Raw genomic sequence first — 14,363 nt, forward strand, 5'->3', positions numbered from 1 at the left:
TTCATGGTGACTGGCACTTGCTGTTCTGTACTTCATTACTGTGGACCCTCCTATGAGCAAAGAAGTAAAGATAAAGGACTGGGAGATTTACTACAAATGTAGATAGGTATGTGGATACTGCTGGCGATGCTGGGGCTGTGGTGGGAGGAGGCAGACTGCACAATGATGACAACTTCACATGTCTTCGGCATAAAAACTGCTGTCAAGTAGCAGAAGATAAAGATGAGAAAAAGATAAAAAGGGGAGCAGCCGCAGCTCCTTCAGGGTGAGAGACACAGGCCCTTCATCAGCTCTACCCAGAAACAGGAGCTTTCAGGAGATGGGGGTAGGAAAGGGGCAATGTGCACATGGTCACAAGGTCCCCTCAGTAGACTGAGGGTGCTAAGTAACACCAAGAACCCTCTGAAGATGGAGCTCCCCAGCCTACCAGCTTTGAAAATAATACATGAAAACTGGATTCATAAGACAGCCACAATGATGAGAAAGTTTACCTTTAAGTAGCCACAATGTGCCTGCAATTTAATGGATATGAAAAGGATCTTAAATACAACCCTGGAACTAACAAAATCAGTCTGGTCTGTTCCTTGTACAGCCAGTCTTGAGATATCCAAGTTGGCATCAGCCTGTCTACCAACTAGGATCTACCACCTTCTACTCTAGGGCTCTTCTGCTGAAATACAAGGCTCCACTCTTATCTGTTAAATGTCAGTTGAGAGATGAGACCTGTTTCATCTACCTCTCCTCAGCTCTAGGCCACCAGAAAATTCAGTACTAAGGAATGAAAGGGCAAAGGAATGAAAGGTTAACCTTTGGACCAGATTCTTGATGATCCAAACTAAAACCAGGAAGATCTCCTCTAAAACACAAATGCTTTGTTCAGGGGTTTATCAGTGGGAGAAGAGGAAGCATGAAGAGGATGAAGCTCCCAGGTCTTCACATCCACACTATGCCACTCCTGGCTGAGGGCGTGGGTCACAGCCTCTCACAGGTAAGAAGTGGTGGTGGTACAAGCACAAGCTTTGGAGTCACACAGAGCTGACTCCCAGTCCAAGCACAGTCGGCCGCTTACTAGCGATGTGACAAGACCAAGTCAGTTACCTCTCTAAGCCTCAGCTTTCTTCTCTGTAAAATGGAGGAGATACAACATTAGCCTCAAGGGGTTACTGAAAGGATTAAATGAGATAACATATGCAAAGGACTTATTACAGTTTCTGATAGAGTAAGCACTAAAGGCGGAGGAGAGAAAAAAAAAAGAAGGAAGCTCAAAAATATTGTGCACTTACGCTCCCTCCTCCCAGCTGAGGATTTATAAACATCATCAAATACAACTCAACTTTGAGAATACATTATATGATGATTTGGGTAGCAGAATTTTATCTTCCTAATTATGTTTTGCTTAGGCAAATGTCAAAAATGAGTTTCCACTTCCAGAGCAGACACTGATGGGAGAGTGGAGAGAAGGAGGTGCGGGGGCGAAGAGGGCATGCTGGCGGGGAGGGGCCCAGAAACACATTCAACAAGAGCAGTGTGGAAAGTATAGGACTTGATGATTCATCTGTCCAATCTCAGTCCACAAACGCACACCAAGAGATAACTGCATGCAAATCTGATGGACTAGAGGAGTCTGGACATATTTCTGCACAGGCCTGACAGTGAGTGGGGCATGGCCAAGATCAGGCACTACCCCTGCCCAGGCCTGGGTGGAAAATCTCAAGTGCACCTTTAATGGCTCCTTCAGAACAGCTCTAGTTTATGACTCCAGAGACCAAGGCTGACACCAAGCTTCAGAGGTTTGTGAAAGCCAGAGTTCATGAACAACAGAACCAGAGTGTGAACCCAGATCCCTATGATGCCAAAGCCTGTGTCTTAAGTCAAACGTTTCAGTGAGAGGAGGTGGAGAATTTTCCATGAAGCAGGGACAGATTAAGCAATGCCATATTTAGAGGACAAAATAAGTTGAGCTAGAAATAAAGGCTAGAGCTAGAAAAGTTAGTCTATAACTGCCCAAGTGACAGACTGTAAGATGTCAGTGGCAACTGGACTTACAGATAGTGAGGAGCTAGCCAGGGACTTTATTAGGCAGTTATTCTAAAAATATTCATCGTTGTGTACAACGGCATAGAGAGCAGAGACCTTAAAGCAATATAACTCTCAATATGCCGGTCATCTAGAAATGTGATCAGGGCTGGTTACGAAATACATTTCCAAGCAAGAGATGACAATCTGATGACCTGGCAAAAAGTCAAAGAAAGAATGAGCTGTCAGGGTTGGATGGAACCTCCAGAGATGATAAGAAATTAGGTATCAACTAATTCCTAGAAGATAAAGAGTCCAGTCTTAGAAAAATTTTAAAAAGCGAGAGCAGGATATTCAAAGGTAATCAAATACAACTTAAACGTCTTAATGTTAAAAAAGTTGCACATTCTCATGTGAAAACACATTTAGAGTCTGAGATAAGAGGAAACAATAATCAAGATACAATAAATCTTATTAAGGAAAGTTCACTGATTAAAGCGACAACCACGTAAACTCAGAGACGAGGAAATGCCTAAAACCTTCTCGTATCCTTTCTTTTTCCTCCTCTCTCTCCTCTCAGCATTTGCTGAGTGCAGGCAAGGGAGCAGGCATCTGCCTACATAGGTAGCAAGTCTGTGGGGTCGACAGTCTAGGAGGGGAGATAGACATTAACCAAACGATGACAAAAACAAATGCCCAGCTTTTTTTTTTTCATGAAGATGGCGCCGAAGGCGAAGAAGGAAGCCCCTGCCCCTCCTAAAGCTGAAGCCAAAGCAAAGGCTTTGAAGGCCAAGAAAGCAGTGTTGAAAGGTGTCCATAGCCACAAGAAAAAGAAGATCCGGACGTCACCCACCTTCCGGCGGCCCAAAACACTGCGGCTCAGGAGGCAGCCCAAATATCCTCGGAAGAGCGCCCCCAGGAGAAACAAACTTGACCACTATGCCATCATCAAATTCCCCCTCACCACTGAGTCAGCCATGAAGAAAATAGAAGACAACAACACACTGGTATTCATTGTGGATGTCAAGGCCAACAAGCACCAAATTAAACAGGCTGTGAAGAAGCTCTATGACATTGACGTGGCTAAGGTCAATACTCTGATCAGGCCTGATGGAGAGAAGAAGGCATATGTTCGACTGGCTCCTGACTATGATGCTTTGGATGTTGCCAACAAAATTGGGATCATCTAAACTGAGTCCAGCTGGCTAATTCCAAATATAAGTTTTCACTATGTAAAAAAAAAAAAAAAAAAAAAAACAAATGCCCAACTGCAAATGAAGAAATGCTCAACGTGGTACCGTGCCTCTAAACAGGGCTCCTGACAGGTAAGGGAGGACCGTATGGTCTGCTATCTCCAGGTGCTGAAATAAGGGAGCTCGGGACACTTACCTAACCATGATGCAATGAGGATAGCATCAATTCCGTCTATTGGCTCACATATTCGAGCCACGACTGGGTGGATCTGCTGGGCCAGGTAGTACTGGGTGTCAATGCTTAAATTGTCCTGCTTCTGCAGCTGCTCGGGTGCATAGGCCCTCTGACCTGCAGTGAGGTTTGAACCATCCTATAAGAGGACACAGTACAGGGAAAGTTGTGAGAAATAATACGTTCTTGGCCAAAGAGAGGGACAATTAAAATTTTACATATTCAATTCCAAAGCCCAAGAAGTCCTTTTGACCTGTTGGTGGTCCTAAGCATCTAACGGGAGGAAGATCAAGGAGAACAACTCACCCACTGTCCAGGAATGTAAATCCAGCATGTGTTGTGTTCTATTTTTTGTTGAAACATGAAACCAACAAGATGGCATGACTAGATTAAATAATTCCACCTGCCATATCACAGAAACACACAGGGAAGACTTGCTAACAAAGGCCTTTTAGAAGCCATGACCAAGAAATGTGTGACCCTTTTATTATGTTAACGTCATAGTATCATCTTAAAAGACTGGGTGTATATGCGTATTCAACATCTCTTGATGAAAGCTGTAAGTGTCACTGAGAAACAAATGAGCAAGGGGAAAAGACAAGAGCATGAAACTCAACAGTAGTAACCTACGCACAAGATATAATGCATGCGTGTGCTCAGTGGCTCAGTCATGTCTGACTCTTTGTGACCCCCATGGACTGCAGCCTACCAGGCTCCTCTGTTCGTGTGATTTCCCAAGCAAGAATACTGAAGTGGGTTGCCATTTCCTTCTCCAAGGGATCTTGCCGACCCAGGGATTGAACCCACGTCTCCTGCATCTCCTGCACTGGCAGACAGATTGTTTACCACTGCGCCACCTGGGAAGCCCACAAGATATTAACAGGTAAGAGTAAACTGGCCCATACACAGTCCTGTGGGTGATGTCATCACCATGTGTGAATCAAAAAGGCATCACTCCACTGGACCAACATCCAACAACTAACTCCACTCTTTCTCTTGTCTGCAACAACAGAATCTAATGTTCAGATTCATAAATTTTAACTATTCACAGTGCTCAGCTGCTCTGCAAAACTGATTACAATGTTAATCCTATTCTTTGATTCCTGCTACAATCAGTCCCTTCTCAGTTTAACGCCAAGGTCAAAGCAAAGGCCACCTTTCACATCACTGTCTTACAACAAACTGGAGGCAATGGCCTCTTTCTCTGGTTAGGCTCCTGACAGAAACAAACTAGGATGTGTATCAACCAGCTTCTACCTATGCTAAGATATAATGAAAGAACAAGAAAGGAAGCAAACCTCAGATTATGGGGCTTCCCTGGGGGCTCTGCAGTAAAGAATCGGCCTGCAATGCAGGAGATCCAGGTTCGATCCCTGCGTTGGGAAGATCCCCTGGAGGAGGGCATGGCAACCCACTCCAGTATTCTTGCCTGAAGAATCTCATGGACAGAGGAGCCTGGCAGGCTATATAGTGCATAGAGTCGCAAAGAGTCAGACATGACTGAAGCATCTGGGCATGCAAGCAAACCTCAGATTAAAAGACTTGTTTATAATTATTTTTCAGGAGTTCACCATACAGTAAGAGAATTTAGGCAGAATTAGTCAACTTTAATTGTTGCCACTTTAGAAGTCTGAATTATTAGATGGGAATAAGATGTCAATGATAAAAAGAGTATGAAAGACCCTTGAGCAGTGTCTTTATGCACCACAACTATATTCGGACTGCCTTTTAACAAACACAGGAAATCTGATCAATTAATAGAATTGCAGTTTTTTAAAAAACTGATCTGTCCTTAAGATTATAGTAACATTGAGTTTTAAAACATTTTAATAACGAATAAAAACCAAATTTATGGGGGCAAATTATTTTTTTAAATGGCGCTTGAGTTACTTTCCAATGTATCATTAGATGTTCCCATGTAAGACATGTCTATAAAAAGAGCTGACAAAGTTCCAAGCATATTCTCAGTTGAAGCACTTTTTAAGTATTCCCACAAAAGACTAGTTTTAACAGTGACCCAAACGTATTTCTTATTATATTTTAAAAATCTGAGCTCAAACATGACTAAATTAAAAAGAATTGGAACGATGACAGGTTTTCCTGTGTTATGTTGGGAAAACATTTAGGCTGTGACATAACATATCAAAGACCTAATTCTCAAACGTAGCAAGATCCATGGTACATGGTACATGCAAAAACATACGGCACACACCTTAACAATAGACTGAGAAGAAAGGTTGGCACTTCCCTGAACTGCCAGTGTAGTAATTTGTGAACTTTACAAAGTACATACTTCACAAGGACAACCAGACACGGTCAAATCCATTCCAAACAATGTGGTCATCTTTACTAGGACACCAATGGGCAAAGAGATTTAACAGATGACAACTGGAAGCCTTGAAACAATTATGTTAAAGGTATACCTTATGAAAATTACATCTGATGAAAGTTAAATAATTAAGGATTTAACACTTAATCAACAAGTAGAGGTTAATTTAAGATCTCTGCAAATAATTCACATTAGCTTTAATAAGACTATGAACTACAATGTAAATTATTACATACCACAAACATTATTCTCTGAATTCATTGGAATTTATAGTCTGAGAAAGTTATCAGGAGAGCACTATATTCAAAATGTAAATTTTTAAACAAAAGAGAACCTGTTTAGGAGCTATGCTATTCTGAGAGGGCACCTTTGCTTAGAGCAGTAAACAGTTCTCTTAAAAATGTGTCATCATACATTTTCAGAAACATATTCTAAAAATGATTGTGTTAGGAAAAAGAAAAAATAATCTGAGTGCTTAAAAGCAAAAGAGGTAGGCAGCTTTGCTTAGCAAATATACTGAAAGTGGGCATGCCCCACTGCTAGGGGACAAAGGCAAATTAAAGTCCTATAGCTTTTCTTGGGATACAGTAAGAAGAATAAATCAATAAAAGAACTGTTTTTTAACAAGAAAATAAGACCCAGAACCAGTCAAACGGGAAAAGGGTTGGAAATACAACAAATTGGATTTAGCATCAGCATTTTGAGCTTTTCTTATATCAATAACACCCAAGAAGAAGATACTATAAGACCTAATATGTATACAGCAAAGAATATAAGCTTGACTTTTGAAATACATATATCATATGGCCATACATCTCCATTCCAAGTTTAGCCAAAACATAATTGTGACTTCATTTCATTTTTAGATGCTATTTCAGAAAACCTATATAATTTTTCAAAGTTATACATTGCCATCTGCTCCTGTCATTAATAATCTTAAGAGCTTTTCCATGTATATAGACATAAGGGAAAAAAAACTAGCCTATTTACCAAAATCTTTATTTGCATAATATGAAAATTGTTTTTTTGAGATAAGACTTGTCAAAGGCAATATGCAAAGCACATTAAGGGCTTGAGCGAGTCAGACATTTATGGAAATATTTTCCTGCAGGAATTGGCTTTCTGTAACAGTTCTTAATCAAGGGTAACCCTAGGAGGGAGACGGAGTCAAGTGCTGATTCCTGTCCATGTACTTAAATCATTTGTTATGTACATCATCCACAGTTCCGAGCAGATATTATTCAGATGACTCCTACATTTTGAAAAGACTCATTTAAAAACACATTGATGGTAGTTTGACAAAGATCAATCATATTACAAGGCTTATCTAATTTTTTTAACTTAATAACAAAATGCAATACTTTGATTAATTAAAAAGAAACAGTGTTACTGAGATAAATTACGCCTTTTGGTAAACAGACCACACCACAGTAACTGTAAAAAATCTGGATATAGGTTTTGACTTTTTTTTTTAAGCAGAGAGAAGGGATGCAACTCCCTTTGTTTTGACTGAAGTTAAGTGCTTCCAAAAAAAAACCACACACACACACACACAAATAAACAAAAACAATTTCCACCAAACTCAAATCCCCTTCTGATCTACCCTTTCTCCCCATCCCTAACTGTGAGAGGCATGCTACTCTCAAAAGAAACTCTTACTGGTTTAAAACTGTTCCAGAAGACCTAGAAGTTCCTTAGAGATGCCTCATGGAACAGAGAGAAGGCAAGAAGTAGGTTCTAGGCCCACTCCACTTAAAATAAAGAATTAAAAAGGGATCTTGTTAGATAATCTGTGTTTTCTTCATAAGGTATGGTTTTAGGATGTCTCACCTTTTTTCATATAACCACGCATTTCATTTTATCAAGTAATTATTTGAACAGGCTAGTGAAACATGCATTTACTCTCTTATTCTACCAATATTCAGAATGGAAACTGCTGCAAAAGGGACGATAAAGGACTACTGCTGGACACATGCACAAACTGCTATATGCTTTCATTCAAGTTCATTGCAAATTTAAACTGTAGCAACTGTTATATACCTGTCTCACCAAAGTAGTTTCACTCAACCAAAACATTGGTCTTAAAATACAACAACAAAAAACCACTGGTCTCAAAAGTTTTATGAAAATTTTAACAAAATATGTCATAACCCTGACTAATGTTTTTAAATGCTGTAAAACCAACCAAGACTAAACCTTCTCTTTACAGCATCAGTTACTTCGGTCAAATGAGACACTGTAGAGATCTGGTTTTTATTCTGGGTGTGGAAGTGGTGTAAGTGTTATTCATTATGATAGTTTTACCTGACAGATGACATAGGACACAGTATCTCCAGCTTTCACCTTTCTTCCTCCTTGAGAATTTATCCAGAGGGCAACATGTACATGAGGTAGGCTTTTTTTATCAGGGTAATCCTGGGGATCCTTGGTCAACGCCTAAGAGAGAAAAAGCCCCAAACTTTAAAATAAAACCCTTCACATACAGATATACACAAAACCTATCTTTGCTAGAATCACATCAGCCACATAAACATGACAGAAAGCTATATGCAGAAAATATTGCCACAGGCTCTTTAGACATTCCATCCTCAAGGCTCTTCTCTCCTTCATGTTCCGTTCAGTCGCTCAGTCGTGTCCGACTCTTTGCGACCCCATGAATCGCAGCATCCCAGGCCTCCTTGTCCATCACCAGCTCCCGGAGTCTACTCAAACCCATGTCCATCGAGTCGGTGATGCCATCCAACCATCTCATCCTCTGTCGTCCCCTTCTCCTCCTGCCCCCAGTCCCTCCTAGCATCGAGGTCTTTTCCAATGAGTCAACTCTTCGCATGAGGTGGCCAAAGTACTGGAGTTTCAGCTTGAGCATCAGTCCTTCCAATGAACACCCAGGACTGATCTCCTTTAGGATGGACTGGTTGGATCTCCTTGCAGTCCAAGGGACTCTCAAGAATCTTCTCCAACACCACAGTTCAAAAACATCAATTTTTTAGTGCTCCGCTTTCTTCACAGTCCAACTCTCACATCCATATATGGCCACTGGAAAAATCATAGCCTTGACCAGACGGACTTCTGTTGGCAAAGTAATGTCTCTGCTTTTTAATATGCTGTCTAGGTTGGTCATAACTTTCCTTCTAAGGAGTAAGTGTCTTTTAATTTCATGGCTGCAGTCACCATCTGCAGTGATTTTGGAGCCCAGAAAAATAAAGTCTTACACTGTTTCCACTGTTTCCCCATCTATTTGCCATGAAGTGATAGGACCAGATGCCATGATCTTAGTTTTCTGAATGTTGAGCTTTAAGCCAACTTTTTCACTCTCCTCTTTCACTTTCAACAAGAGGCTTTTTAGTTCATCTTCACTTTCTGCCATAAGGGTGGTGTCATCTGCATATCTGAGGTTATTGATATTTCTCCCAGCAATCTTGATTCCAACTTGTGCTTCATCCAGCCCAGTGTTTCTCATGATGTACTCTGCATATAAGTTAAATAAGCAGGGTGACAATATACAGCCTTGAAGTACTCCTTTTCCTATTTGGAACCAGTCTGTTGTTCCATGTCCAGTTCTAACTGTTGCTTCCTGACCTGCATACAGGTTTCTCAAGAGGCAGGTCAGGTGGTCTGGTATTCCCATCTCTTTCAGAATTTTCCACAGTTTATTGTGATCCACATAGTCAAAGGCTCTGGCATAGTCAATAAAGCAGAAACAGATGTTTTTCTGGAACTCTCTTGCTTTTTTGATGATCCAATGGATGTTGGCAATTTGATCTCTGGTTCCTCTGCCTTTTCTAAAACCAGCTTGAACATCTGGAAGTTCACGGTTCATGTATTGCTGAAGCCTGGCTTGGCGAATTTTGAGCATTACTTTGCTAGCGTGTGAGATGAGTGCAGTTGTGCAGTAGCTTGAACATTCTTTGGCATTGCCTTTCTTTGGGATTGGAGTGAAAACTGACATTTTTCAGTCCTGTGGCCAGTGTTGAGTTTTCCAAATTTGCTGGCATATTGAGTGCAGCACTTTCCCAGCATCATCTTTTAGGATTTGAAATAGCTCAACTGGAATTCCATCACCTCCACTAGCTTTGTTCGTAGTGATGCTTCCTAGGGCCCACTTGACTTCACATTCCAAGATGTCTGGCTCTAGGTGAGTGATCATACCATCATGATTATCTGGGTCATGAAGATCTTTTTTGTACAGTTCTTCTGTGTATTCTTGCCACCTCTTCTTAATATCTTCTGCTTCTGTTAGGTCCATACCATTTCTGTCCTTTATCAAACCCATCTCTGCATGAAATGTTCCCTTGGTATCTCTATAATTTTCTTGAAGAGATCTCTAGTCTTTCCCATTTTGTTGTTTTCCTCTATTTCTTTGCATTAATATAACCAGATATAACCCTGACAAAAAAGAAATATGAGTTTTAAGGCCAAGGCACAGGATACTTGGATACAAAAATTAAGACTATACATCCAGTCTTCTATGCAGCCTTAGAATTTCTCCTAATGTCTGCAACTCTCTCATCAAATTAACAGGTTACTTAAGACGGATGGATAATGGTTCCTCTGACTTAATGATTTATTTCTCAGAGGTTTCTCCACCTAAATAAATCAGGAAGGCACCAGAAATCATGGGATATACTCACACTGTCAACTTAAGTTCTCCAAAGGCAGAGTAAGTGAGCTTGTAAATAGAAAAGCCCCACGAGAGCAGGAACAGGTCAGCGCTTCCCATAGCTGCAGTCACAAGGTTCACAACAATTCTCGGCGCGTAGAGCAACCCAATGTTTGCAGAAGAAATTACTTCCTTCACTCCGTGATAATTCATGAAGTTCAAGCATTGTAAACTATTGCATGATGAGTAAGACAGTCACTGGTTCTAGGCCATCTGTCATTATTAGATGACTTTCCATTCTTCAAAAAAAATTCTAAAATAAGCTACATGTGCCAGAAGGGAGTGGTGAACTATGTGTTACAGAGAATCTGGAGAGGGAAAGACCTCTACCATTTGAGAGCAGAAATCATGGAAGAAGAAAACAAACTAGCACATGAAGGAAAAAAGAAATTTTAAGAAAAGATGACAGGATCAAGAATATTCAAGCAGGGAGAAAAAGTAAAAGTTAAAAGTAAGATGAGAAAAAATAGTCTATTGGACTAGAACTCAACATGCACTAAGGGAAGGGGTAGGTTTCAAAAGACAAGAGAAACGACCAGGAATAAGGTGTGTGTCTAGATCACCTATTAAGTGTGGTTGGCAGACCCCTGGGGGTTCCCGACACCTTTTCTCAGGCTGGAGAGGTCAAAAGTATTTTCCTAATAATATCATTTGCACTGGCGATGCAGAAGCAATGGTCAGTAAAGGTGCTGATGCCTTAGAAACATGAACCTGGGCAGACACACCAAACTGTACTAATACACATTGTATTCATCACTACCACACACTCATTTTTTTTTAAGTTCTTGGTCGTTGAATACAAAGTTATTATTTTGTGTGACAAAATGGGAAGTATGCACAAGGCACGTCTACTGTATACTCAAGAACAAACGATGCTCAAGGAAAGGCATTTGTAATATACAACTGTCTGAGTTACAAGCTAAACTAGCTGCCTTTCTCAACACAATTTTTACGTGAAAGAATGGCAGGCCAACTATGGGTTACCCTAAGTTGAGCAGCTAGCAGACAATCACTCAAAAAGAACCAAGTGAGCCTGCCACTTCAAGGAAAATACCTGACAGTATATATTGCCTTTGAGAATACTGAAGCAATCAGGCACAAATTAGAATTTTGGAAAATTTGTTTCCATTCCTGTGAGCTTGACAGCTCCCCAATACTTGAAGACTTTTCTCATAAAAAGGGATGTTTTAAAATGTGGTTTTTGATAATTTGATAATTCATTGGTACAATGAAATGTACCAATATTTTGGAAGATCTGTAAAACTCAGGAAACAGACATTTAATGAATGATCAATATATAATATTATGCATGAGTAAATTATCAACTCAAAGCACCACACAGATGAATAGATTTTAATGTAAGAGAGTAAGATATGGTTTCCTACTTTCACACTGCAAATAACCTTTAAGACAATACCACTCAGAGTACTGGTATAGAATCAAAGAATACACACAACTATCTTAAGAAGTTACTGAAATAGTTCTCCTTTTTCCAACTACATATTTGTGTGAAATGACTTTTTTCCTATACTTGAACCAACACCAACATCACATCAGACTGGATGCACAAGCAGATATAAGAACCTAGATGTCTTCTGCTAAACTAGACATAAATGGGATTTGTGAAACAGCAAAATGACACAATTCCTGATTTATTTTTCTTTGTTTCAAAATACATATTTCTCATGAAAAAAAATATTTTTGCAATCATTTAATGGGTTTACTGACACTTTTAAATAAATTAATAAATGCTTTCCAGTTTTAATTTCTAACAGTAAATATCAACATAAGCTACATAAACAAAGGTTCTTGCAGTCCTCAACTATTTTAAGAGTGTGAAAATGTCCTGAGACCAAGAAACTGGAGAACTACCATAGGAGAATAAAAGGTGGTCCTCAAACACAATTGCACATCCACCCGCTATGTACACTTTCTAAATTATACACTCAGTGTAGGAGAGTGACTGCCTGGAAGAGTCTCCAAGTATTTGAACCTCCTCAAAGCTGCATTATGCAAAGTCTTGATTGACTTGGACGGGTAATACTGCATAGAAATCTTAATCAATATAACTCTACTTAAGAAAACTGTTATCTTCTTCAATTGACTATACTTCAGTGCAATGTTAAGAAATTCTGAATTTCATCTGACACACTTTCCAATTATTAGATTGGGGTTATTTGGGAATTTTACAAGCTAGTTTCAGAAGGCTTGATTTTTCTAAAAAATGCTTCCTGGTGGTTTAGGCTCAAGTTAGCCAGGGCTAGACAAATCAGCTCTGAGGTATTTCATGTTACTTTATGAAATATATTTAAGGTAAGATTGCAGCAGTTCAGAAAAATCACACAGTGTTTTTCAGCTGCTGTTGGCAACAAAGGCTTAAATCTCTACAAAGGTAAAGCTCACCACTTCATCCCTCCACCTGAGACTCACCTCCCATTTTTAAGCTGTACCGATATCACAAAGTCAATCTAATCTAATCTATATCTTATCATAAGGCCTTCCACAACTAGTCACGTACATGGACTCTTCCATTCCACTCTTCTTTGAAAGTGACAGAATGTAAAAACTTATTTACTCACAAGTTTAAACACTACAGATATTCAGACAAATGTTAATCAACACAGTCACTTTTGATATATAAAAAGCTTAATATAAACAAGCACAGGAATAGCTATGATATAGATAGTCCTTTCATAGAATTTACTGTACTTGCATTGACACTGCAGGAATTCTTCTTTATTTAAAAAAGTTTAAGCACATGGAACAGTATCTTTGCTAGACCATCTTAGCATTTTGAAAATACCAACTAGGTTTTGTTTATTCTACTTTATATCCCAGATTCTAGCACTGTGCATGTAAGAGGTACTCCATGTTTGATGGATGATTAAACAAGCAGAGGAATTCTTTCAATGCTCACTGAACAACTATTATTTGCCAGCTACCACACCAAGTGAAAAGACAGTAAGTAGGTTTCAGTTCTGCCATGGAAAAATATATGCACAGTCCAAATCACACTAAGTATTAACCAGTATTGTTAGTAATAAGAATAATATGTGACTTTGAGTTGGTAATTACTGAAGCTGAGTGATGGATACATGTGGGTTCAAGATGTTATTCTCAAGGAAGCTATGGTACATATACACAATGGAATATTACTCAGCCATTAAAAATTCATTTGAATCAGTTCTAATGAGATGGATGAAACTGGAGCCCATTATACAGAGTGAAGCAAGCCAGAAAAAGACCAATACAGTATACTAACACATATATATGGAATTTAAAAAGATGGTAACGATAACCCTATATGCAAAACAGCAAAAGAGACACAGATGTACAGAACAGACTTTTAGACTCTGTGGGAGAAGGCGAGGGTGGGATGTTCTGAGAGAATAGCATTGAAACAAGTATACTATCAAGGGTGAAACAGATCACCAGCCCAGGTTGGATGCATGAGACAAGTGCTCAGGGCTGGTGCACTGGGAAGACCCAGAGGGATGGGACAGGGAACACATGTAAATCCATGGCTGATTCATGTCAATGTATGGCAAAAACCACTACAATATTGTAAAGTAATTAGCCTCCAACTAATAAAAATAAATGAAAAGAAAAGATGTTATTCTCTTTACTTTGGTATAAGTTTTAAATTTTCAATAATAAAAACTTAAAAATAGCAAGGCTGAAGAAAGTTCCCGAGAACTCAGAGGTGGCCAGTGTGTCTCTGAGGCTAGGTTTCTCTGCACACTTGTAACACTGTCTTGTTACCCACAGGAGTAGATGATGGCCTGGGTCCACTGCCTTAGAGTGCAATGTTCTTTTGCCAGTAATGTGGTCATGTTGGGATTCAGCCTTCCTAATTCATGCCTGGAATCCCATGCAACAGAGGACCCACATTTCTAAGAAGGTAGATAGTATAAGGGATGCAATCTGCAGAAC

The 14,363-nt window shown here is 39.6% G+C and overlaps 2 protein-coding genes across 3 annotated transcripts in view; one reads left to right on the forward strand and one right to left on the reverse strand.

Annotated features, from left to right (window-relative positions):
• Positions 1–14,363, reverse strand: part of POLA1 (DNA polymerase alpha 1, catalytic subunit) — a 289,718-nt gene that overhangs the window by 158,880 nt on the left and 116,475 nt on the right. For both annotated transcript variants that reach the window (XM_043895338.1, XM_043895337.1), the window contains 2 exons: positions 8,075–8,206; positions 3,406–3,580 (listed from right to left, as the gene is read on the reverse strand). In XM_043895338.1, the coding sequence (XP_043751273.1) occupies positions 3,406–3,580; positions 8,075–8,206 (307 nt within the window). The remainder of the gene's footprint in view (positions 1–3,405; positions 3,581–8,074; positions 8,207–14,363) is intronic.
• Positions 2,719–3,260, forward strand: LOC122689152 (60S ribosomal protein L23a). Its single transcript, XM_043895339.1, has one exon. It carries the CDS (start codon positions 2,730–2,732, stop codon positions 3,204–3,206), a length of 477 nt encoding a protein of 158 aa, XP_043751274.1. The 5' UTR covers positions 2,719–2,729; the 3' UTR covers positions 3,207–3,260.

Source organism: Cervus elaphus, chromosome X (genome assembly GCF_910594005.1).
Source record: "Cervus elaphus chromosome X, mCerEla1.1, whole genome shotgun sequence".
NCBI classification, from domain to species: Eukaryota; Metazoa; Chordata; class Mammalia; order Artiodactyla; family Cervidae; genus Cervus; species Cervus elaphus.

Bases quoted from the DNA above. Each gene is read 5' to 3' on its own strand.
- LOC122689152 (XM_043895339.1), top strand. From the start codon at position 2,730: ATGAAGATGGCGCCGAAGGCGAAGAAGGAAGCCCCTGCCCCTCCTAAA.